Source organism: Tamandua tetradactyla, chromosome 8 (assembly GCF_023851605.1).
Source record: "Tamandua tetradactyla isolate mTamTet1 chromosome 8, mTamTet1.pri, whole genome shotgun sequence".
Taxonomy (NCBI): Eukaryota; Metazoa; Chordata; class Mammalia; order Pilosa; family Myrmecophagidae; genus Tamandua; species Tamandua tetradactyla.
Window position 1 is genome coordinate 71,924,846 of NC_135334.1, and position 27,584 is coordinate 71,952,429.

General features: G+C 37.9%; 1 protein-coding gene across 5 annotated transcripts in view; it reads right to left on the minus strand.

Moving 5' to 3' along the window:
• Positions 1–27,584, minus strand: part of PAAF1 (proteasomal ATPase associated factor 1) — a 159,173-nt gene that overhangs the window by 32,559 nt on the left and 99,030 nt on the right. The window contains exon 10 of one of the 5 annotated variants that reach the window (XM_077113618.1): positions 21,153–21,294. The exons of 3 other annotated variants lie outside the window; for them this stretch is intronic. In XM_077113618.1, the coding sequence (XP_076969733.1) occupies positions 21,186–21,294 (109 nt within the window). In that variant the 3' untranslated portion in view covers positions 21,153–21,185. Of the gene's footprint in view, positions 1–21,152; positions 21,295–21,318; positions 21,516–27,584 lie in introns of those variants that run through there. One more of the 5 variants, XM_077113620.1, reaches the window with a different exon arrangement.

Below are 27,584 nucleotides of genomic sequence, written 5' to 3' on the forward strand. Positions count from 1 at the left end.
TAAGGTATCAGTGGCTGAGAGAGTTCAAATAGAGTGGAGAGGCTACTTTGGAGATCATTCTTACGCAAGCTTCAGTTAGACATTGCTACATATCATAGCTTGCCAAACCCCAATCAAAATCATACCTGCCAATCATAAAGAACATCTAGAGTGATATATAAGATTCTACAAAGGTTCCATGCACTAGGGTAACTCCAGAAACCTACAACCCACAGATGGGTCCCTGGACCAGATAAGCCCTGAAATGCAGAGGGGTCAGCCTTTCCAGAACATCAACTAGTTCCATCTCCCTATCCCATATTATTGACAGCCCCTTACAATAGGAAAAAGTTAGAATGGGCATAGCCCAAATACCCCTAAAGAGTGGGAGAAAGATCAAAGGTGATGGTGGAGTTATACAGAGAATGTTGGGTTTAACAAATGAGTACTGAATCATCATGCTAATATTTCTTTTAACCTCCAGTACCTTAGAGCAACTAGAAATAAAAACCTAAAATTGTGGAACTGTAACCCATACCAAACTCTGAAATCTGTTCTACAACTAAAGAAACATAAAAATAACCACAAAAACAAAAACAGTGACTGACACTCTGTTTATCCAGTGTATAGGTAGATGAGTGATAAAATAAAGACATGCATAAAATAATGATAATAATAGATGGGGAATGTGCAGGGGAAAAAATCCCTACATAAACTATGGGCAATAGTTATAGTACTACTTAAAAAATCTTTCATCAGTTGTCACAAATGAAACTTTAAAAAAAAGTAGAATTACAATAATGTGTTACCATTTATTGCAACAAACTTTCCACACCAATGCAAGTGTTAGTGGTGATGTGGTGTATCCTATATTTTATGTGTGATTGCCCTGTAAACCCACAACTCCTCTAATAAAAATTTTTTTAATTACAAAAAGAACCATACATAATGATCAAGTGGGATTTATCAAAGGGTAGTTCAACATAAGAAAACCAATTAAAGCAATACACCACATTACCAGAAGGAAGGAAAAAAAAAACATGAGCATCTCAATTGACACAGAAGAGGAATGGGGCAAAATCCAGCATCCCTTCTTGATAAAAACCATTAAAAACTAGGAATTGAAGGAAACTTCTTCAACATGATGAAGGGCATATACGAAAAACCTACAGCTAACGTCATGCAGAATGGTGAAAGACTGAAAGCTTTCCCTCTAAGATCAGAGACAATGCAAGAGTGTCCATATCAGTGTTCAACATTGTACTGAAATTTCCAGCCAGAGCAATTAGGTAAGACAAACAAATGAAAGGCATCCAAATTGGAAAGGAGGAAGTAAAACTTTCCTATTTGCAAATGACATGATTCTATATGAAGAAAATCCAGCAACGTGGCAGGGTACAAGATGAATACCCTCAAATTAGTAGTGCTTCTATATACAAGCAATGAACAACTGGAATAAGAAATAAAAAAATTTTTAAAAATCCAGTTACAAGAGCAGCTAAAAAAAATCAAATATCTAGGAATAAATTTAACCAAGAATGTAAAGGACGTATACACAGAAAACTACAAAATATTCTCAAAGGAAATCAAAGAAGACCTAAATAAATGGAAGGACATTCTGTGGTCATCGATTGGAAGACTAAATATTAAGATGTCAATTTTACCCAAGGTGATTTGGGTAAATCATGGACTTTTGTTAATAGTACAATTATAAAAATCTGCTTTCTTCAATTGTAATAAATATACCACATCATTGCAAAGTGTTAATAGGGTAGTATATTGGAATCCTGCATTTTATACACGATTTCCTATAAACCCACAACTTCTCTACTTAAAATAAATAAATAAATAAAGAAGTAGTCACAGTGGCAAATATCTAGGCCTTGGGGCCCACATTCCTGAGTTGAGTGGCCAAAAGCATGTGATATCAGACAACAGCTTGAAGCCTCATGAAGAAATTAAGATATGAGGCAAGGATGATGACAGGGGTAAATATAAATGTCAGTACTGCTGCATAGTTTTATTTGTAACTCTACTTTTTACTTCCTATAGGATCTAAAAGGTAAATGCATAAAATGTAATGATAAAATCAGTGCTTTTGGACTCAAATGTGAAAGGTGGTTGGATGGAGGGATATAGGAACATAGTTTGTGTATACTACTGAAGTTGGTGTCAAAGCCAATGACAGTGTTACAGATTTAGAATGTGAAATCTAAGCCCCATAGTAACTACAAACTGGAGGATATGCAAGCTCATAGAGATAGAAATCAGAGGGCCAAGAGGCAGGAGGAATGGGGAATTAATTAATGTAAAAAGGGTGTAGGATTTCTGTTTGGGGAGATGAGAAAGCTTCAGTAATGGAAGGTGGGAAGGGTACCCCAACATAGTGAATATGATTAATCCCATTGAATAGTGTGCTTTAAAGGGCTTTTTTTTTTTTTTTTTTTTTGCATGGGCAGGCACCGGGAATTGAACCTGGGTCTCCAGCATGGCAGGCGAGAACTTTGCTTGCTGAGCCACATGGCCTGTCCTTTAAAGAAGTTTTGATAGGAAAGTATATATGTTCCCACCACACACACACACACAAAAGGAGCAACTAAAGAGACAATGACAATTGTTACTGGCAATACACAAACCTGGATGGGATCTACCAAGGATGGAGAAAAGGCTCAAAAGGACATTATTTATGAAAAATTGGAATACAGACTGTAAGCTTTATATCAATATTACATTTCCTTGAACCTGATAACTGCATTTAAGTTGTGTACATAAGTGAATATCCTTGAAAATTACATGGAAATTTTAAGTGTTCAAGCAGTGTGATTTATATAACCTTATTCAAGTGTTCAGAAAATGGACTGATAAAAGATAGATGGATTGGGGACTTCCGGAGAAGATGGCGGCTTACTAAGACGCGCGGGTCTTACTTCCTCCTCCAGAAAAGCAACTAAAGAAACAGAAACAATACGAAACAGCTCCCGGAGTCACGACAGAGACCAAAAAGACAGCGTACCCCATTCTGGAACAGCTGAACGGGCAGGGAGAATCTGCTGCGGTGAGATACCCGAGGGGCGTGCGTTTTCCCGGCCGGGGCGGCTGGCGACTAGGGTCCCCTCCACGCACGTGGCTCCCCGGTCTGACTGGGAACGTTGGATAGTGGGGCCCTCCCGTCACGCTTGGCGTTTCGGGCCAGCTGGGCAATTAGGACCGGCACTCTCCCAAGCCGCGGCGGCCAGCGACCCCCGCCTCCACGCGCGGTTTCCCCGGCGGACTGCCGTGCAGACAGACGAGCGCCACGAGCGCCACCTACTGGGCAGGAAAAGAAAAACAGAGCCCAGAGATTTCACAGAAAAAGCTTTCAACCAGCTGGGTCCCACACCCAGGGAAATCTGATCAAATGCCCAGACACCAGCAGAAAATAATGGATGACGCTCGGAAAATTGAAGATATGGCCCAGTCAAAGGAACAAACCAATAGTTCAAATGAGATACAGGAGCTGAGACAACTAATGCTGAATATACGAACAGAAATGGAAAAACTCTTCAAAAACCAAATCAATAAATTGAGGGAGGACATGAAGAAGACATGGGCTGAACAAAAAGAAGAAATAGAAAGTCTGAAAAAACAAATCACAGAACTTATGGGAGTGAAGGACAAAGAAGAAAAAATGGAAAAAACAATGGATACCTACAATGGTAGATCTAAAGAGACAGAAGCTACAATTAGTGAACTGGAGGATGGAACATCTGAATTCCAAAAAGAAACAGAAACTATAGGGAAAAGAATGGAAAAACTTGAGCAGGGGATCAGGGAACTGAATGAGAATATGAAGCGCACAAATATGCGTGTTGTGGGTGTCCCAGAAGGAGAAGAGAAGGGAAAAGGAGGAGAAAAACTAATGGAAGAAATTATCACTGAAAATTTTCCAACTCTTATGAAAGACCTAAATTTACAGATCCAAGAAGTGCAGCGCACCCCAAAGAGAATAGACCCAAATAGGCGTTCTCCAAGACATTTACTAGTTAGAATGTCAGAGGTCAAAGAGAAAGAGAGGATCTTGAAAGCAGCAAGAGAAAAACAATCCGTCACATACAAGGGAAACCCAATAAGACTATGTGTAGATTTCTCAGCAGAAACCATGGAAGCTAGAAGACAGTGGGATGATATATTTAAATTACTAAAAGAGAAAAACTGCCAACCAAGACTCCTATATCCAGCAAAATTGTCCTTCAAAAATGAAGGAGAAATTAAAACATTTATAGACAAAAAATCACTGAGAGAATTTGTGACCAAGAGACCAGCTCTGCAAGAAATACTAAAGGGAGCACTAGAGTCAGATACGAAAAGACAGAAGAGAGAGGTATGGAGTAAAGTGTAGAAAGAAGGAAAATCAGATATGATATATATAATACAAAAGCCAAAATGGTAGAGGAAAATATTATCCAAACAGTAATAATACTAAAAGTTAATGGACTGAATTTCCCAATCAAAAGACATAGAATGGCAGAATGGATTACGACCCAGCAATACCACTGCTAGGTATCTACTCAAGGGACTTCAGGGCAAAGACACAGACGGACATTTGCACACCAGTGTTTATAGCAGCATTATCTACAATTGCAAAGAGATGGAAACAGCCAAAATGTTCATCAACAGACGAGTGGCTAAACAAACTGTGGCGTATACCTACGATGGAATATTATGCAGCTTTAAGACAGACTAAACTTATGAAGCATGTAATAACATGGATGGACCTAGAGAACATTATGCTGAGTGAGTCTAGCCAAAAACTAAAGGACAAATACTGTAAGGTCCCACTGATGTGAACTGACATTCAAGAATCAGCTTGGAATATATCATTGGTAACAGAGACCAGCAGGAGTTAGAAACAGGGTAAGATAATGGGTAATTGGAGCTGAAGGGATACAGACTGTGCAACAGGACTAGATACAAAAACTCAAAAATGGACAGCACAATAATACCTAAGTGTAATGTAACTAGGTTGGAACACTGAATGAAGCTGCACCTGAAATATGGTTTTTTTTTTGTTTGTTTGTTTGTATCTTTTGTTTTTGTTTTTTTCTTTTTCCTTTTTATATATATATATATTATTAGTATTATTATTTTAATTCTCTTCTCTATATTAACATTCTATATCTTTTTCTGCTGGAATGATTTCTAACTGTTGTGTTAATTTCTTTTCTTTTTTTTGATTAATAAAAAAATTTAAAAAAACAAAAAAACAAAAAAACAAACAAACAAACAAAAAAGATAGATGGATTGACAGATGGGTGGATAGACAGAATGATATGGCAAATGTGGCAAAGTGTTAAAATTGGGGGCTCTGTGTACTTGGAGGGATAGGGCATATTGGAGTTCTTTGTATAGGGTGTGTCTATTTCTGAAACTGTCCTTAGGTTTGAAACTATTTCAAAACAAAAAGTTTAAAAATAAAAACCACTTCAATGAGCAGATAAAGGTAGCCCATTCAAAACCACCTTGGATTTTGGATTTTTCTATTGGGATATGAAGGGTGGTATTAGAGACTAGGAAGGATAGGAGGAAATGGGATGATGTGCTGATGAGAAAATAAAGAGACAAAAAATGGTAAGTATGGGTGCATGGGTGGTTCAGTGGTAGAATGCTTGTCTTCCATGTGGGAGACTGGGGTTCAATTCCTAGATCATGTATCAAAAGAAAAAAAAAAAGGTAAATAGCAGAGGAGAAGTGTCAACGTTACAACAGAGTCTCAAGAAAGCAAAGTCAAAACCCACCCAGTCCTTGAGGCTGCATTCCCATCAATTAAATAAGAGGGTATAGTGAAGATTAATGTTGATGATGATGATAGTAAATATATTAATAGCTACCACCTTTTGTAGCTATTTTTAGCACTTTACAGGCCTTATTTCATTTTTTAAAAACATTGTGTTACAGAAAATTAAACACCATAAACCTTAGTTTTAGATAAGAAATCTACGGATCTCTGAGAGCTTATATAACTTGCCAATAAATGGTAACGCTGGGATTCAAAACCCAGGCATATGTGTACTCAATCATTATGATGCCAGGGTCTGAGTGAGGGTTGGTGAATTGGCTCAGAAAGTCAGCATGTTCTGCTTGATTCTACTCCATTCTGGCACAGATTTATCATGGTAGAACAAAAACTTGGAGTATCTGGAGAGGGAGAGTTAAAGAAATATACCTCACTGAAGATGGAGATTTGCCATTCAGCAACGCCATTCATGTTAATAAAAATTTCAAAGTGATCCAGTTCCCTTTTAAATTTTCTACAAAATAATTTTTATTTTTATGGTCCCAAGTGATCCCAAGAAGATCAATGAATAAAGCAGCAAATCTATTTCAATATAAAAATCTCACTAACATGGAGACCTAACTGCACCACAACAGAATGGGGCTATTTTACATTCATGTAAATTGTCTGAAAGCCGGATGCTCACCCATTGGTTGATACCACTTAGGGTAAAGACTATCCTAACTTGTTCAGAGATATTGTTGTAATAAGACTACTTATAAGAGTTAAAAATAAAATGGGTAAGACAATTTGTTTTTAAGTCATCTGACTCGTTCAGAAAAGCTATCCATTATTATTACTATTATTATTATTTTGATTTTTATTAATAAAACCAATCAACATACAATACGAACATTCTTTTTTCATCACATAGTTTTATATTCATCATCATGATCATTTCTCAGAATATTTGCATCAATTCAGTAAAAGAAATAGAAAGAAAAAAGAAAAAAATTCATCCATACCATAGTCCTTACCCCTCCCTTTCATTGATCACTAGCATTTCAGTCTGCTAAATTTATTTTAACATTTGTTCCCCCTATTATTTATTTTTAATCCATATGTTTTGCTCTTCTGTCCATAAGGTAGATAAACGAAGCATCAGACATAAGGTTTTCACAATCACACAGTCACACTGCGAAAGCTATATCATTATACAATCATCAAGAAACACAGCTACTGGAACACAGCTCTACATTTTCAGGCAGTTCCCTCCAGCCTCTCTGTTATGCCTTAACTAAAAAGGTGATACCTATTTAATGCCTAAGAATAACCTCCAGAATAGCCTCTCGACCCTGTTTGCAATGTCTCAGTCACTGACACTTTATTTTGTCTCATTTCTCTCTTACCCTTTTCGGTCGAGAAGGTTTTCTCAATCCCTTGGTGCTGAGTCCTAGCTCATTCTAGGATTTCTGTCCCACGTTGCCAGAAAGGTCCACACCCCTGGGAGTCATGTCCCATGCAGAGAGGGGGAGGGCAAGTGAGTTTGCTTGTTGTGTTGGCTGAGACAAAGAGGCCACATCTGAGCAAAAAAAGAGGTTCTCTGGGGGTGACTCTTAGGCCTAATTTTAAGTAGGCTTAGCCTATCCTTTGCAGGGTTACGTTTCATATGAACAAATCTCAAGATTGGGGGCTCAGCCTATTGGTTTGGTTGTCCCCACTGCTTGTGAGAATACCAAGACTTCTCCACTTGGAGAAGTTGGATTTTCCCCCTTTCTCACCATTACCCCAAGGGTACTTTACAAATAGTTTTTTATTCACTGTTCAAATCCTTCTGGTAATTATCGAGGCATCACTCTCGGTAAACCTAAAGAATCTCATGCCTACTCAAGGTTCCATGTACTTATGATGTTCAATTAAGCTGTCCACATAAGTTATATTAGGAAAGGCACTAGTCAAAATCTAAATTTTGTACCAAACATTTTTTGCTTTATTCTCACACACAATTTTTAAAATATTAATTACCATCTATTTTCAACACCCTGCATTATTGACATTCCTTCGTTCTTCATTCAAAACATTTTTAAATTTCTACATTTAGTCACTATCATTATACACTCTAGGCATTCCTAGATTATAAAATCTCAGTCTTTATTGTATATCTTTCCTTCTGATTTCATTTGTGCCCCCTGGCCTCCTCCCTCTATTATTCTCATATTCAGCTTCATTCAGTGTTCTAACATTATTATATTACAGTTAGGTAGCACTGTGCTATCCATTTCTGAATTTTACAATCAGTCCCTTTGCACAATCTGTATCCCTTCAGTTCCAATTACCCAATATCTATCCTATTTCTATCTCCTGATGACCTCTGTTTTTAACTGAAATTATCCAAGCTTATTCATTAATGTCAGTTCATATCAGGGAGACCATACAGTATTGTCCTTTTGTTTCTGGCTAATCTCACTCAGCATAATGTCCTTAAGGTCCATTCATGTTGTTACATGCTTCATAACTTTAGTCTACCTAACAGCTGCATAATATTCCATTGTATGTATATACTACAGCTTGTTTAGCCACTCGTCTGTTGATGGACACATTTTGGCTATTTCCATCTCTTGGCAATGGTAAATAATGCTGCTATAAACACTAGTGTGCAAATGTCCATTTGTGTCTTTGCCCTCATGTCCTCTGAGTAGATACCTAGCAATGGTATTGCCGGGTCATATGGCAATTCTATATTTAGCCTCCTGAGGATCCACCAAACTGCTTTCCACAGCGTTGTACCATTTGACATTCCCACCAACAGTAGATAAGTGTGCCTCTTTCTCCACATCCTCTCCAGCACTTGTTGTTTTCTGCTTTATTGATAATGGCCATTCTGGTGGGTGTGAGATGATATCTCATTGTGGTTTTGATTTGCATTTCCCTAATAGCCAGGGAAGTTGAACATCTCTTCATGTGCCTTTTGGCTATTTGTATTTCCTCCTCTGAGAAGTGTCTGTCCAAGTCTTTTGCCCATTTAGTAATTGGGTTGTCTGTCTTTCCGTTGTTGAATTGAACAATCTCTCTATAAATTCTGGATACTAGACCTTTATCTGATATGTTGTTTCCAAATATTGTCTCCCATTGTGTAGGCTGTCTTGTTCTTTTCTTGACAAAATTCTTTGATGCACAAAAGTGTTTAATTTTGAGGAGTTCCCATTTCTTTCTTTCTTTCTTCAATACTCGTGTTTTGGGTGTAAGGTCTAGGACATTGCCTCTTATTATAAGACTTTTAAGATATTTCCCTACATTTTCTCCTAAAAGTTTTATGGTCTTAGATCTAATGTTTAGGTCTTTGAGCCACTTTGAGTTAATTTTTGTATAGGGTGTGAGATATGGATCCTCTTTCATTCTTTTGCATGTGGATATCCACTTCTCCAGGCACCATTTATTCAAGAGACTGTTCTGTTCCAGGTGAATTGGCATGACTCCCTTACCAAAGATCAATTGTCCATAGACGAGAGGGTCTATATCTGAACACTCTATTCAATTCCATTGGTCAGTATATCTATCTTTATGCCAGTACCATGCTGTTTTGACCACTGTAGCTTCGTAATACGCCTTAAAGTCAGGTAGTGGGAGACCTCCGACTTCATTTTTCTTTCTCAGGATACTTTTAGCTATTTGGGGCACTGTGCCCTCCAGATAAATTTGGTTATTGGTTTTTCTATTTCTGAAAAGTAAGTTTTTTGGTATTTAATTGGTACTGCATTAAATCTGTAAATCAATTTAGGCAGAACTGACATCTTAACTATATTTAGGCTTCCAATCCATGAACACAGTATGCCCTTCCATTTATTTAGTTCTTCTGTGATTTCTTTTAACAATTTCTTATAGTTTTCTCTGTATAGATCTTTTGTCTCTTTAGTTAAATTTATTCCTAAATATTTTATTCTTTTGGTTGCAATTGTAAATGGAATTTTTTTCATGATTCCCCCATCAGATTGCTCATTACTAGCATATGGAAACACTACAGATTCTTGAGTGTTGATCTTTCAACCTGCCACATTGCTGCACTCATTTATTAGCTCTAGTAGTTTTGCTGTGGATTTTTCGGGGTTTTCGACATATAGTATCATATATGCAAACAGTGACTGTTTTACTTCTTCCTTTCCAATTTTGATGCCTTGTATTTTTTTTTTCTTGTCTAACTGCTCTGGCTAGAACTTCCAACACAATGTTGAATAACAAAGGTGATAGTGGACATCCTTGTCTTGTTTCTGATCTTAGGGGGAAATTTTTCAATCTTTCCCCGTTGAAGATGATGTTAGCTGTGGGTTTTTCATATATTTCCTTTATCATGTCATCCTTCTATTCCTATTCTATGAAGTGTTTTCAACAGGAAAGGATGTTGAATTTTGTCAAATGCCTTTTCTGCATCAACTGAGATGATCATGTGGCTTTTCTGCTTTGATTTGTTGATATGGTTTATTACATTAATTGATTTTCTTATGTTGAACCATCATTGCATAACTGGGATGAATCCTACTTGTTAATGGTGTATAATTCTTTTAATGTACTGCTGGATTAGATATGTTAGAATTTTGTTGAGGATTTTTGCATCTATATTCATTAGAGAGATTGGTCTGTAGTTTTCTTTTCTTTTTCTTTTTTTTTTTTTGCTGTATGTTTGTCTGGCTTTGGTATGGGGGTGATGTTGGCTTTGTAGAATGAATTAGGTAGCTTTCCCTCCTCTTCAAGTTTTTGAAGAGTTTGAGCAGGACTGGAACTAATTCTTTCTGGAATGTTTGGTAGAATTCACATGTGAAGCCATCTGGCCCTGGACTTCTCTTTTTGGGAAGCTTCTTTTTTTTTTTTTTTTTTTTAATTTTTTTATTAATCAAAAAAAAGAAAAGAAATTAACACAACATTTAGAAATCATTCCATTCTACAAATGCACTCAGTAATTCTTAGTATCATCACATAGATGTATGATCATCATTTCTTAGTACATTTGCATCGATTTAGGAAAAGAACTAGCAAAACAGCAGAAAAAAATATAGAATGTTAATATAGAGAAGAGAATTAAAATAATAATACTAATAATATATATATATATATATATATATATATAAAGGAAAAAGAAAAAAAACAAAAACAAAAGATACAAACACACAAACAAACAAAAAACCATATTTCAGGTGCAGCTTCATTCAGTGTTCCAACATAGTTACATTACACTTAGGTATTACTGTGCTGTCCATTTTTGAGTTTTTGTATCTAGTCCTGTTGCACAGTCTGTATCCCTTCAGCTCCAATTACCCATTATCTTACCCTGTTTCTAACTCCTGCTGGTCTCTGTTACCAATGATATATTCCAAGCTGATTCTCAAATGTCGGTTCACATCAGTGGGACCTTACAGTATTTGTCCTTTAGTTTTTGGCTAGACTCACTCAGCATAATGTTCTCTAGGTCCATCCATGTTATTACATGCTTCATAAGTTTAGTCTGTCTTAAAGCTGCATAATATTCCATCGTAGGTATACGCCACAGTTTGTTTAGCCACTCGTCTTTTGATGAACATTTTGGCTGTTTCCATCTCTTTGCAATTGTAGATAATGCTGCTATAAACACTGGTGTGCAAATGTCCATCTGTGTCTTTGCCCTGAAGTCCCTTGAGTAGATACCTAGCAGTGGTATTGCTGGGTCGTAATCCATTCTGCCATTCTATGTCTTTTGATTGGGAAATTCAGTCCATTAACTTTTAGTATTATTACTGTTTGGATAATATTTTCCTCTACCATTTTGGCTTTTGTATTATATATATCATATCTGATTTTCCTTCTTTCTACACTTTACTCCATACCTCTCTCTTCTGTCTTTTCATATCTGACTCTAGTGCTCCCTTTAGTATTTCTTGCAGAGCTGGTCTCTTGGTCACAAATTCTCTCAGTGACTTTTTGTCTATAAATGTTTTAATTTCTCCTTCATTTTTGAAGGACAATTTTGCTGGATATAGGAGTCTTGGTTGGCAGTTTTTCTCTTTTAGTAATTTAAATATATCATTCCACTGTCTTCTAGCTTCCATGGTTTCTGCTGAGAAATCTACACATAGTCTTATTGGGTTTCCCTTGTATGTGACAGATTGTTTTTTTCTTGCTGCTTTCAAGATCCTCTCTTTCTCTTTGACCTCTGACATTCTAACTAGTAAGTGTCTTGGAGAACACCTATTTGGGTCTATTCTCTTTGGGGTGCGCTGCACTTCTTGGATCTGTAAATTTAGGTCTTTCATAAGAGTTGGGAAATTTTCAGTGATAATTTCTTCCATTAGTTTTTCTCCTCCTTTTCCCTTCTCTTCTCCTTCTGGGACACCCACAACACGTATATTTGTGCGCTTCATATTGTCATTCAGTTCCCTGATCCCCTGCTCAAGTTTTTCCATTCTTTTCCCTATAGTTTCTGTTTCTTTTTGGAATTCAGATGTTCCATCCTCCAGTTCACTAATTGTAGCTTCTGTCTCTTTAGATCTACCATTGTAGGTATCCATTGTTTTTTCCATTTTTTCTTCTTTGTCCTTCACTCCCATAAGTTCTGTGATTTGTTTTTTCAGACTTTCTATTTCTTCTTTTTGTTCAGCCCATGTCTTCTTCATGTCCTCCCTCAATTTATTGATTTGGTTTTTGAAGAATTTTTCCATTTCTGTTCGTATATTCAGCATTAGTTGTCTCAGCTCCTGTATCTCATTTGAACTGTTGGTTTGTTCCTTTGACTGGGCCATATCTTCAATTTTCCGAGCGTCATCCATTATTTTCTGCTGGTGTCTGGGCATTTGATCAGATTTCCCTGGGTGTGGGACCCAGCTGGTTGAAAGCTTTTTCTGTGAAATCTCTGGGCTCTGTTTTTCTTTTCCTGCCCAGTAGGTGGCGTTCGTGGTGCTCGTCTGTCTGCATGGCAGTCGGCCCAGGAAACCGCGCGTGGAGGCGGGGGTCGCTGGCCGCCGCGGCTTGGGAGAGTGCAGGTCCCAACTGCCCAGCTGGCCCGAAACGCCAAGCGTGACGGGAGGGCCCCGCTATCCAACGTTCCCAGTCAGACCGGGGAGCCACGTGCGTGGAGGGGACCCCAGTCGCCAGCCGCCCCGGCTGGGAAAACGCGCGCCCGTCGGGTATCTCACCGCAGCAGATTCTCCCTGCCCGTTCAGCTGTTCCAGAATGGGGTACGCTGTCTTTTTGGTCTCTGTCGTGACTCCGGGAGCTGTTTCGTATTGTTTCTGTTTCTTTAGTTGCTTTTCTGGAGGAGGAACTAAGACCCGCGCGTCTTACTAAGCCGCCATCTTCTCCGGAAGTCTGGGAAGCTTCTTAACGATGGATTCAATTTCTTTACTTGTGATTGGTTTGTTGATGAGGTTGTCTATTTCTTCTCAAGTCAATGTTGGTTGTTCATGCCCTTCTAGGAAGTTGTCCATTTCATCTACATTGTCGTAATTACTAACATAAAGTTGTTCATAGTATCCTCTCATTACTTCCTTTCTTTCTGTGGGATCAGTGGTTATGTCTCCTCTTCCAGTTCTGATCATACTTATTTGCATCCTCTCTCTTCTTCTTTTTGTCAACCTTGCTAAGGGTCCATCAATCTTATTGATTTTCTTGCAGAACCAACTTCTGATTTTGTTAATTTTCTCAATTGTTTTTATGTTCTCAATTTCATTTATTTCTGCTCTAATCTTCATTATTTCTTTCCTTTTGCTTGTCTTGGGGTTGGTTTGCTGTTCTTTCTCTAGTTTTTCCAAGTGGACAGTTAATTCCTGAATTTTCGCTCTTTCTTCTTTTTTGATATAAGCATTTAGGGCAATACATTTATCTCTTGGTGCTGCTTTTGCTGCGTCCCATAAATTTTGATGTGTTGTGTTTTCATTTTCATTTGCCTCAAGATATTTACTGATTTCTCTTGTAATTTCTTCCTTGACCCACTGGTTGTTTAAGAGTGTGTTGTTGAGCCCCCACATATTTGTGAATTTTCTGGCACTCTGCCTATTATTGATTTCCAACTTCATTCCTTTGTGATCTGAGAAAGTGTTTTGTATGATTTCAATCTTTTTAAATTTGTTGAGACTTGCTTTGTGACCCAGCATATGGTCTATCCTTGAGAATGATCCATGAGCACTTCAGAAAAAGGTGTATCCTGCTGCTGTGGGGTGTAAGGTTCTATAAATGTCTGTTAAGTCTAGCTCATTTATTGTATTATTCAAATTCTCTGTTTCTTTATTGATCCTCTGTCTAGATGTTCTGTCCATTGATGAGAGTGGAGAATTGAAATCTCCTACTATTATGGTAGATGTGTCTATTTCTCTTTTCAGTCTTTGCCACATGTATTTTGGAGCATTCTGGCTCGGTGCCTACATATTTATGATTGTTATGTCTTCGTGCTGAATTGTTCCTTTTATTAGTACATAGTATCCTTCTTTGTCTCTTTTAACTGTTTTACATTTGAAGTCTAATTTGTTGGATATTAGTATAGATACTCCTGCTCTTTTCTGATTGTTATTTGCATGAAATATCTTTTCCCAACCTTTCACTTTCAACCCATATTTATCCTTGGGTCTAAGATGTGTTTCCTGTAGACAGCATATAGATGGGTCCTGTTTTTTAATCCATGCTGCCAGTCTATGTCTTTTGATTGGGGAGTTTAATCCATTAACATTCAGTGTTATTACTGTATGGGTAATACTTTCTTCTACCATTTTGCCTATTGGATTTTATGTCACATCAAATTCTTCTTTTTACCTTTACTGATAGTCTTCATTTCTACACTCTTCTACACACCTCTCTCTCCTGTCTTTTCGTATCTGCCTCTAGTGCTCCCTTTAGTATTTCTTGCAGAGCTGGTCTCTCAGTCACAAATTCTCTCAGTGAATTTTTGCCTGAAATTGTTTTAATTTCCCCCTCTTTTCTGAAGGACAGTTTTTCTGGATATAGAATTCTTGATTGGCAGTTTTTCTCTTTTAGTAATTTAAATATATCATCCCACTGTCTTCTCACCTCCATGGTTTCTGCTGAGAAATCTATGCATAGTCTTATTGGGCTTCCCTTGTATGTGATGGATTGCTTTTCTCGTGCTGCTTTCAAGATCCTCTCTTTCTTTGACCTCTGACATTCTGATTAGTAAGTGTCTTGGAGTACGTCTATTTGGATCTATTCTCTTTGGGGTACACTGCACTTCTTGGATCTGTAATTTTAACTCTTTCATAAGAGTTGGGAAATTTTCAGTGATAATCTCCTCCATTAGTTTTTCTCCTCCTTTTCCCTTCTCTTCACCTTCTGGTACACCCATAGCATGTATATTCATGTGCTTCATGTTGTCATTCAATACCCTGAGTTCCTGCTCATATTTTTCCATTCTTTCCCTATATTTTCTTTTGCTTGTTGGATTTCAGATGTCCCGTCCTCCAGTTCACTAATCCTATTTTCTGCCACTGGAAATCTGACATTGTAGGTTTCCATTGTTTCTTCCCATCTCTTCTACTGTGCCTTTCATTCCCATAAGTTCTGTGATTTGTTTTTTTGGACTTTTGATTTCTTCTTTTTGTTCATTCTTTGCCTTCTTTATATCCTCCCTCAATTTGTTTTTTGATGAGGTTTTCCATGTCTGTTCGAACATTCTAAATTAATTGTTTCAACACCTGTATCTCATTTTAATTGTGGGTTTGTTCATTTGACTGGGGCATATCTTCAATCTTCCTAGTATGATGTGTTATTTTTTATTTTTTGCTGGTGTCTAGGCATTTAATTACCTTAAATAGTTTATTCTGGAGATCATTTTCACCTTTTTTAGCTAGGATTTTCTTACTGGATGACTTTGTTGTCTATCTGTTCTTTGACATTCTGTTCAGCTTATTCTGGACCTCTAGTTTAGGTTTATTTAACAGGTCAGAATTTTTCAGTTCTTGTTTTCTTGTTTCCTGCCCTGCCTGTATGATGCCTTTTTCCCCTCCTTAGGAGGGTCTATTTAGGTATTATAGACCCCAGCTGGATCTTCCCAGACCAAACTGGCTTCCTGTCAGGAGGAAAGAATCACCTGCATCAGTTTTTCCTGAGGGTGAGACCTAGCAGGTTGAAAGGCTTTCCTATGAAACCTCTGGGCTCTCCATTTTTCCTATCCTGCCCAGTATGTGGCGCTTCTCTGCCTGCAGGTCTCACCAGCATAAAGTGATGCGGTACCTTTAACTTCAGCAGACTCTCCCTGCTGGGGGTGTGCTGGAGACAGAGGAAAGGTTGTAGTCTGGTTTTTTTTTTTTTTTTTTTTTTAAAGGAAAGACAGAGAGAAGGAAGGAAGGAAGGAAGAAAGGGAAACATTTTTTAAACATTTTCTTGTTTTATTGTATTCTGTTTCTCCGTTTTTGTTACATGGGCTGGGGCCGGGGATCGAACCGAGGTCCTCCGGCATAGCAGGCAAGCGCTTTTGCCCGCTGAGCCACCGCGGCCCGCCCTGTAGTCTGGTTTTAATCGCTTCACTTTTTCAGACCCTGGGGTCTGAACTCCTTGAGGGAGGGATTCCACCTGAGCTGGGCCCCACCCCTCTCCTGGGGATGGCACAGGCTCCAGATGAACATTAAACAAGCTTAATTCTGCCTACACCTGGGGCAGTGGAGCCCAAAATGCCCTGCAGCTTTATCCAAAGGGCAGTCAAGCCATAGAAACACAGCCACAAAAGCGAAAGAGAAAAATCCTTTTCAGAGCCAGACCCACGTTCCTCAGGTTTGCCAATCAAGAGCTTAAGTTGGTACGATGCGCTGTGTTTCTCTAGGTCCTATGTGTCCCCTGCTTTCCTTCAGGGCCCAGACATTTTTAAATCCAAAAAAACCTGTGTATCCCCTCACCCACCACCCCCCGTCAGCCCTGTCCTCTCTGCACCGGGGCAAAAACCAGCAACCTTCACTTTTACTAAAGGTTCAGCTGAGCTGGGGGCCTATTTTCAGTAGTCAGAATTTTTTAATTAATTCCACAGTTGGAGTTTGGTTGCGCTCAGCCCCTGCCGCTGATAAACTCTCTTTCCTTTCCCCTCTGGGAAGCAGCCTGTGGGGGAGGGATGCCGGCCTCCACGGCTTGGGGGACTCACAATTCTGGATGGGCTCACAGCCAGTCCAGCTGCTCCAGACTGGTATATGCTATGTGTCTGGTCACTGACGTGGCCCAGCAGTTGTTCTGTAGTGGTCCTGGCTATTTACTAGCTGCTCTGAAGGACGAACTAAATCCCACACCTCACTAAACCATCATCTTGGCCCGCTTCATTTTTTTTTTTACACACAATTCTCTTTTATTGCACAGTTCACAATATATAGCATGTGATTACATAATCAACTTACAAGTTGAATATTGACTATTGAGACAAAATACCGACTTTGTCTCACCCATAAATGAGACAAATAAGACACCCAAATCTGTTACCATATAAAAGTTGTGTTTAGACTGTGGGAGTCCTGAGGCCTCATACCACCTCAAATTGTGTTAAAATTCAGAATCCATACATATTTCTGGTGGCAACAGACATGAAATATAAGAAGCAAAACCCAGTGTTCTGTGTTCATGACCCATCTGTGCCACATATATACCAGAAAGGTCACTTTTAAAGCTTTTCAGATGAAGTTATTCAATTAAGTTTGCCTTTTCAAAATTATTACACTAGTTTATAGTGAAAGTAAAAGCAATTGCTAGAATAACTTATTTATAACACATTATATTTTAAGTTCAGACAAAGCATTTGGCTATCATAAATTCTTTTCAGTCTTTTGTCAATTTGAAGGCATCTATAGGATACACAAAACTATTCTTGGTAATGTATTTGTAGTAAGATCTTCAAAGATGTTGTTCTAATTTGCTGGCTGCTGGAATGCAATATACCAGAAACGGAATGGTTTTTAAAAAGGGGGATTTAATAACTTGCTAGTTTACAACTAGCAACTAATTAAGGCCGAGAAAATGTCCCAATTAAAACAAGTCTATAGAAATGTCCAATCAAAGGCATCCAGGGAAAGATACCTTGGTTCAAGAAGGCCAATGACGTTCAGGGTTTCTCTCTCAAGTGAGAAGACGCATGATGAACAGCCTGGGGTTCTTTCTCACCTGGAAAGGCACATGGTGAACATGGTGGCATCTGCTAGCTTTCTCTCCTGGCTTCCTGTTTCACAAAGCCCCTAGAGAGGCGTTTCCTTCTTCATTTCCAAAGGTCACTGGCTGGTTCTCTCTGCTTTTTGTGGCTATGTCATTCTTCTCCATTCTTTCTGAATCTCTTTCATTCTCCAAAATGTTTCCTCTTTTAGAGGACTTCAGAAACTAATCAAGACCCACCCAAATGGGTAGAGACATGCCTCCAGCTAATCCAGCTTAACAACCACTCTTGATTAAATCACATCTCCAGGGAGATGATCTAACCACAGTTTCAAACATACAATACTGAATAGGGATTAGAAGAAATGGCTGCCTTTACAAAATGGGATTAGGACCAAAACATGGTTTGTCTAGGGTACACACATCGTTTCAAACCAGCACAGATGTAGAAAGTAAAAATGAAATAAAAAATATTATAGGAGTTAAAAAACAAAAAAAAATACATATTTTAAATACCATATATTTGAAACAGCAGAAACCAAAGCATTCTTAGAATTCTCTTGTATTTTACAAAAGTGTTTTAGAACTTAGATTTCTATAACCTGCATGGAATGTAAAGAAAAAAGGAAGTACTGTAGAATGATGAAATTTCTGTTAATGGATGGTAGTGATGGCAGCACAACACTGTGGATATAATACCACTGAATTATACATAAAAAACGCTAAAATAAGAAATTTTTTGTTTTTAGGTTATTACAATGAAATTAAAGAAAAAAAAAGGTGATGGCCAACAGTGAAAAGAAGAAAAGGAAGCCCATAGAACTAAGGAGCAGGGAGTTCATTCCCAAGGCCAGGCATCACCCTGGGCTAACTGCCATGCAATAGGCCACCCAGAACGCCTGCACATGCCCAGACACACACAGGTGTGAAGGAGGGAGTGGAACATCATAGTGCCTTTCTCATTCATTTCTGAAACTCAACTCCTTTCAAATCCTGGCTCTAATAGGTCAAAAAGATGCTACTCACATTTATTTGGTATCAAATCTTTACATTCATAAATCTCTAAATCTGCATCTTGGTTTTGAAAATAAACTGCCATTTCTAGCACAACACTGTTAAACAGAGCTGCTATAAAAGCTATTTAGCTTCTTTACTGCCAGACAGATGCTTGATGATGTTTCCTAATCCTTTACAGTAGAAGATCCTGTATTTAGAGGTGAAACAGCTTTTTTGGACTATATGCCCATAATATGAATAAACTATGGAGGCCCTGATTTTATTTTGGTGGGTATATGTACATTTTCATCACTAGAATGATGAAAAACTGGTAATAAGAAATCTAAATTCTCTGTGCATTGTCAGATGCTGGAAAATAATCCCAACTATATAATATTTATAGAGGTGGATTTTTTAAAAAAGTGATAAGCCATTTCTCCAGAATGTTCCACATATTTTATTATTTATCTAATTGATGTATGAGTCATTTTGCCTTTTTATCTGGAAATATCCTCTAAAAAATCTGATTCCTCTGACAAATAAGTTTTGGTCTCTGTTAAGGTATAAGTATGTCATCTGGCTATTACCAACTCCTAAAATTTAAAATAACTCTTCAAATAAATCTTATGCTTTCAGACTCTCATTATTTTAATGATACAATTATAAACTTGGGTTCCCAAAATGTCAAAGCCCTAAAAGCATCTATTTCCAAGAATAACATAAAAAGACAGCTAACACTGTGGGGTGGAATCTATTTTGCGTTTCCCCCACCTCATAACATTTAGAAACCAGAAAACAAAACAAAAACCAACAACACTGGGCTGTTATTAATAGACTTAGACTTCTAAAATAAAAATTTATGGAAGTGTTTTTGTTTTAAGGAACAATCCAAGGCAACAGGAGCAATTCAAGGAAACAAACAAACCCCATAGCCTCTTGGCATGCAAAAAAACATAGCTAACCCGAGTTTGATCCATATGCAATTAATATGAAGCTTCTTAACAGGATCAAATGACTATAACTAAATTTGAGTCTCCTATCTCTTGGCAATGAAATAAATAAAATCAATATAAAGATATTTTAGAAAGGTTAAAGGTCACATTCAGAATGAAATGGAAAACTTTCAAGCTCAGAGAGCAAAAGGGGATCTTTCATTAGCTGCTTGACTATCATGCTTAAACAGAAACAGTCAGGATAATATCTCAACAGGTACTTATTTTCAAAAATAATACCAGCTATTTATTGTGAAAAGCCTATATCGAAAAAGCTGTTTTTCTACGTTGTAACGTGTATGTGTTCAAATTTAATGAAGACTATCCTTTGCAACTCCTCTGAAGAGTAAAGAAGCAAGAAATGGAGAAACAAAAATAACCCTAAGAAGTCATGGGCCTCTGAAAGCCTTTTCTCTGTCTGCTTACGGCCATTTATTTTTCAGTACAGAAGGATAAGAATGTTTTCAGGAAAAAGAATCATCTTGACTAGTAGGTTTCTTGTCAAAGGCTATCAGATAGACAACTATTAATCAGACCATTAGCCTAAAGCTCTTGGTAATAATTAAAAAATAAAAAAATTAATTTTCCTCTTGAAACCTTTTATTTTGTTGTTCTAGGTATTTAAAGAAACAGTTCTGCCCATAGTTTACTGTACCCTGGACTTATGATACCAACCAGTATGTGGCTGATTATCAACCAGGCAGAACTGCATTCTTCTTAGGTCTATTTGGTTAATAAATGGTACTTAACTAATGATTCTTTCATATAACCTTTAACATGAATTCATAAGTAGCACTGGTTATACCCCAAGATATGAGGGACCGATGGTAATTCACATGGGCAACTCTGAAAAGGTTTGTAGGTTTCCTATCCCGTTCTAGCCAGATTTTTTGGAAAACCTTGGGGAAAGATTGAAATTCCCCAAACCTGCATTTGAGTCTTTTCATTAAGTGGAAAAAACAAGAATCCCAACATAGCACCCAATAGCCCTCCACAGATAAAATCATTGACCAAATGAGCACTGTGAGTTGTTGCAGTGGGCAAATATTCCTTAATGGGACCTCGAAGGCCAAATAAAAGGACATTGCTGAATCTAATATGGAAAAAAATGGGTACCAAATCTCGATAATGCTCTCCAATTCCATGGGATTTCAGTGACCTGAAAACCTGGTAAGTGTTTGTAAATTTGTCATTATGCTTGTGGTCTTGAAGCAATGTTTAAAACTCCTTCAAATGGAGTGAAAATTGCTTCTGTTGTCCCTGAAGTACTGCTGCCACGCTCTGAGTTACAAACTCTACGGTGCTGATGTGCTTACAGAGAAGGCAAGTAAAATCCCCATACAGACCAAACATAAGGGCCAGTGTAGTTGTCTTCTGCATTAATGGGGGAAGAATTCAGCGATACAAGTTTTAGAATCCATTCCTCCACAACTGAAGTACTGCATCCCGGGTTTTGATTCCATATAGCTGTTGCCGAAAAAGGACCTCCTGAATAGGAAAAGTGATTGCTATATTCTTGAAATTTGCACAGTAGCCACACAAGTAATGCTTCGTTTCACAAAAATCGGTAATATGAGGTGATATATCTTGTTTTGAAGATGTTGAGATCAGTAACATCAAATATTGGCCTCTTTTCATGGGTTTCCAAATCCATCATGTTGCATAAGAACTTTCTTCTTCATGAAGGACTTTTTTCTTAATTAAAAAATCTTTTTTAAACATAACAACAAATACAAACATTTTTACCATATGATCATTCCATTCTACATATATAATCAGTAATTCACAATATCATCACATAGTAGTATATTCATCATGATCATTTCTTAGAACATTTGCATCAATTCAGAAAAAGAAATAAGAAAACAGAAAAAAATCATACATACCATACTCCTTACCCCTCCTTTCATTGATCACTAGCATTTCAATCTACTAAATTTATTTTAACATTTGTTCCCCCATTATTTATTTTTAATCCACATTTTTTACTTGTCCGTCAAAAAGGTAGTTAAAAGGAGCATCAGACACAAGGTTTTCACAATCACACAGTTACACTGTGAAAGTTCTACCATTATACAATCTCATAAAGGACTTTTTAACCAGTTTCGCTATCTGGGCCTGATGGTAGCTTTATGATATCTCTCCCAATTTCATCCATTGTTAATGTCTTTTAGTTTCTCTTTTCTGGAGACAATTGTGGTAACTGAATTTCCATCGTTGCAGACATCTGGACAGATGCCCGGTAGCTGCCCCCCTGCAGGTGGCGAGCTAGCCAGGCCGCAAGCCAGTGCCCCTATCCATTATTTTTTATTTCATGCCTTCTAATTCTTTTTTAAAAAAATATTTGCACTGAGATATCTTCATACACCTTACAGTCCTTTCAAAGTATACAATCAATGACTCATCATCACATAATTGTGCATTCATCACCATGGTCATTTTTAGAATATTTCTATCACTCTAGAAAAAGAAATTAAAAGAAAAAAACCATACATCCCATACCCCTTACCCCTCCCTCTCATTGACCAACAGTATTGCAATCTACCCTTTTTTTAACCCCTTATTTATTTATTTAGTCTTTACTTTTTTACTCATCTGTCCATACCCTGGATAAAGGGAGCATCAGCCATAATGTTTTCACAATCACACACATGCCTTCTACTTTTGAATCTCTTGCTTTGTGATTAACTTGGCTTGTTGTTTTATTTTTTTTTTTTAAGATTTCCTTAGTTTTTAACATTTTAAAAAATTTGGTTATAAGTAATCCTGACCTCATCAGTTGGTACTACTGAGTATCTTCAACAGTGCCCTGATAAGGCAAACCTGGGTTCTTTGGAATCAGTTTATCAGATTATTAGCCCTATCTGTGCAAACCGCATGTTCCCTTTGGAAAAGGAAGATTGGGAACAGAAATCTAAAGCATCTCATTCAGATTTGGCTCTTGATCCTAGCACTCATCACAACACACTGTAATTACTGGTTTACTTGTTTGTATCTGCTCTATACTGTGAGTACCTTGAGGTCATTTCTGAATTCTCCATACCTAGCACAGTACATGCCATAATAGGAATCAATGTCTGTTCATTAAATGAAGGAATACATGAATATAGCTGGTTGTTTGAAAATTAGCTTTTGTGAAATAAATAGATTTCTTAATAATTCCAGCTAAATAAAGAATTAGTCCACAGATGCATGCAAGTCACATAGTGGGAAATTATATGAGAATTTACTTGTATATAAATTTGGATAAATAGTCTCTTTGTGCCTTAGTTTCTTTTTCATCTATATATAAGAGGAGAAAATAATACTCACTCTGACTAGTCCACAGGCCCATTGTGAGTTAAACAAGATAATGGAATGTCACCTAAATAAGAACTGTTTTTCTAAGGTGGCCTTGCACCCAGATCAATGTGACTCAGTGTGACCTGTAGACTAGTGCCAGACCTTGAGCTATTAGAACCCAGTCTCTGACAAGAACAGGAACTTGTGCCAGAATAAAAGGAAAGTACATCAATATGTACATTATTTAGTTCAGCTGACGTTTTTTTCTCATGGAAAAACTTCCTCAAGGAAGAAAGCAATGTGTACATTTAAATTCTGGCACAAGCTTCTTTCTCAGTGTGGACAGATGAGCGTTTTGTTGGCCAGCATTCTCAGTAGGACTTGTGTATATATGATGCTTACAGCCAACAAGGCAACAAGCCCTTGTTTAGTTTGATCTGGCTCATTTGTAAAGCTCAAGAATAATCTTTGCTTAGGTGAGTTACTGTGGTTAACCAATACAGATAATATTCCCAAGGCTTAATTAAAGAACTTGGAGCCGTAGCTCTACCCAGTGAAATCAGAGTTTATAGGTACTAAGATAACTAAAGCCTGAATGAACTGATCTGTAGATGTGGAAATCACAGCTGATCTCAGAATAATACTCAAAGCAGAATACCCTGAGTCTCTTTCCTTTGCTACCTTTTATTTTCTCTACCTCCATACATTTCTCTTTCTCCTCACAGTTCCCTTCCTGTTTTCTTGTCTCCTTTTCATCCTCTGCTTTTTCTTAGCAGGGTTGGAAGTATGATATTTCCACCACAGGCATACCTTGGAGATATTGCAGGTTCAGGTCAGGACCACTGCTTTACTTGGTAATTTCCTACTTGACAAGATCCAATTCTTCTTTATTGGCAATTTTTTATTTGACAAAATCCAATTAATGTCTCATTTCCTTTTTGAAGCAGAATCACCTCCTTCCCTCTCCTGTTTCTCAAATTCCTATGTATAGGAGGAAGGGCCAAGATGGCGGCTTAGCAATGTGCGCGTTTTAGTTCGTCCTCCAGAACAACTACTAAACAATCAGAAACAGTACAGAACAGCTCCCGGAGTCACGTCAGTGACAGGACATACAGCGTACCCCAGTCTGGACCAGCTGGAACGGCTGCAAGCCTCCCCAAAAGCGTGAGTTCCCCAAGCTGCGACGGACGGCGCCCGGCACCCCTCCCCCACAGGCGGCTTCCCAGAGGGAAAGGAAAGAGACTCTAAACCTGGTCAAGGCGGAGGTCACTCATTGGGCTCACGGAAAAAGAGGAAAGGGGAGGAAACAGAGGTTTTAGTGGCTGTGTTTCTACGGAGACTTGGCAGCCTCTGGATTCAACAGCGGGACTTCTCGGACTGCAGCTGCCACAGGCATAGGCAGAAACGGGCTGTTTTCAGGGCTGTCTCCCACCTGTGCCTTCCCTAGGGGAGGGGTGAAGCCCAACTCAGGTGGAATTCCTCCCTCAAGGAATTCAGACCCCAGGGCTTGGCAATTTGAAGCCATTAAAACCAGCCTACAACCTCTCCTCTGTCTCCACCACGCCCCCAGCAGGGAGAGTCTTCCAAAGTTAAAAGTGCCGCAACATCTTTTGCTGGTGTGACCCACAGGCAGACACGCCACATACTGGACAGGATAAGAAAAACAGAACAAGGAGACTTCACAGGAAAGTCTTTTAACCTGCTGGGTCTCACCCTCAGGGAAAACTGATGCACGTGACTCCTTCCCCCTGATAGGAGGCCAGTTTAGTCCAGGAAAACCTGGCTGGAGTCTATAATACCTACGTAGACCTCCTAAGGGTGGGGAGGGAAAAGGTACCATACAAGCAGGGCAAGAAACAAGAAAACAAGAACTGAAAAATTATCCTCTGTTAAACAAAACCTAAGCTAGAGGTCCAGAAAAAGCTGAACTGAAGGTCAAAGAACAGATAGACAACAAATTCATCTAGCAAGAAAACCCTAGGTAAGATAAGTGAAAGCAATCTCCAGAATAAACTAATTAAGGTAATTAAATATCTAGATGCCAGCAAAACATAACAAATCACACCAGGAAAATTGAAGAAATGGCCCAGTCAAAGGAACAAACCAATAGTTCAAATGAGATACAAGAGCTGAAACAACTAATTCAGAATATACGAACAGACATGGAAAACCTCATCAAACACCAAATCAATGAATTGAGGGAGGATATGAAGAAGGCAAGGAATGAACAAAAAGAAGAAATGGAAAGTATGAAAAAATAAATCACGGAACTTATGGGGATGAAAGGTACAGTAGAAGAGATGAAAAAAACAATGGAAACCTACAATGGTAGATTTCAACAAACAGAGGTTAGGATTAGTGAACTGGAGGACGGAACCTCTGAAATCCGACAAGATACAGAAACTATAGGGAAAAAAATGGAAAAATATGAGCAGGGACTCAGGGAACTGAATGATAATATGAAGCGCACAAATATATGTGTTGTGGGTGTCCCGGAAGGAGAAAAGAAGGGAAAAGGAGGAGACTAATGGAAGAAATTAAAACTGAAAATTTCCCAACTCTTACGAAAGACCTAAAATTACAGATCCAAGAAGTGCAGCGTACCCCAAAGAGAATAGATCCAAATAGACGTTCTCCAAGACACTTACTAGTCAGAATGTCAGAGGTCAAAGAGAAAGAGAGGATCTTGAAAGCAGCAAGAGAAAAGCAATCCATCACATACAAGGGAAACCCAATAAGACTATGTGTAGATTTCTCAGCAGAAACCATGGAGGCGAGAAGACAGTGGAATGATATATTTAAATTACTAAAAGAGAAAAACTGCCACCCAAGAATTCTATACCCAGCAAAAATTGTCCTTCAAAAATGAGGGAGAATTCAGCATCAAGGGATTGAGAAAACTCGGGAATGAGCTGAGACCCAGCATCAAGGGATTGAGAAAACCTTCTTGACCAAAAGGGGGAAGAGTGAAATGAGACAAAGTGTCAGTGGCTGAGAGTTTCCAAACAGAGTCGAGAGGTTATCCTGGAGGTTATTCTTATGCATTAAGTAGATATCACCTTGTTATCCAAGATGTAATGGAGAGGCTGGAGGGAACTGCTTGAAAATGTATAGCTGTGTTCCAGTAGCCATGTTTCTTGATGATGATTGTATAACAATATAGCTTTCACAATGTAACTGTGTGATTGTGAAAGCCTTGTGTCTGATGCTCCTTTTATCTACCTTGTCAACAGATGAGAGGAACATATGGAATAAAAATAAATAATAGGGGGAACAAATGTTAAAATAGATTTAGTTTGAAATGCTAGTGATCAATAAAAGGGATCAGTAAGGGGTATGGCCTGTAAATTTTTTTTTTCTGTTTGTTATATTTTTCTGTTGTCTTTGTATTTCTTTTTCTGAATTGATGCTAATGTTCTGGGAAATGATCATGATGATGAATACGCAACTATGTGATGATATTGTGAATTGCTGAGTGTATGTATGTTGGGAATGTTTGTGTTTCTTGTAATTTTTTTTAATTAATAAAAATTTTTTTTAAAAAAGAGGGAGAAATTAAAACATTTTCAGACAAAAAGTCACTGAGAGAATTTGTGACCAAGAGACCAGCTCTGCAAGAAATACTAAGGGGAGCACTAGAGACAGATACGAAAAGACAGGAGAGAGAGGTGTGGAGAAGAGTGTAGAAAGAAGGAAAATTAGATATGACATATAAAATACAAAAGGCAAAATGGTAGAGGAAAGTACTACCCAAACAGTAATAACACTAAATGTTAATGGATTGAACTCCCCAATCAAAAGATATAGACTGGTAGAATGGATTAAAAAAGAGGATCCTTCTATATGCTGTCTACAGGAAACACATCTTAGACCCAAAGATAAACATAGGTTGAAAGTGAAAGGTTGGGAAAAGATATTTCATGCAAATAACAACCAGAAAAGAGCAGGAGTAGCTATACTAATATTCAATAAATTAGACTTCAAATCTATAATAATTAAAAGAGACAAATCATGATACTATGTACTAATAAAAGGAACAATTCAACATGAAGACATAATAATCATAAATATTTATGCACCGAACCGAATGCCCACAAAATACATGAGGCAAACACTGCAAACACTGAAAAGGGAAACAGACACATCTACCATAATAGTTGGAGACTTCAATTCCCCACTCTCATCAATGGACAGAACATCTAGACAGAGGATCAATAAAGAAACATAGAATTTGAACATTACAATAAATGAGCTAGACTTAACAGACATTTATAGGACATTACACCCCACAACAGCAGGATACACATTTTTCTCAAGTGCTCATGGATCATTCTCAAAGATAGACCATATGCTGGGTCACAAAGCAAGTCTCAACAAATTTAAAAAGATTGAAATCATACAAAACACTTTCGCAGATCATAGGGGAATGAAGTTGGAAATCAATAATAGGCAAAGTACCAGAAAATTCACAAATATGTGGAGGCTCAACAACACAC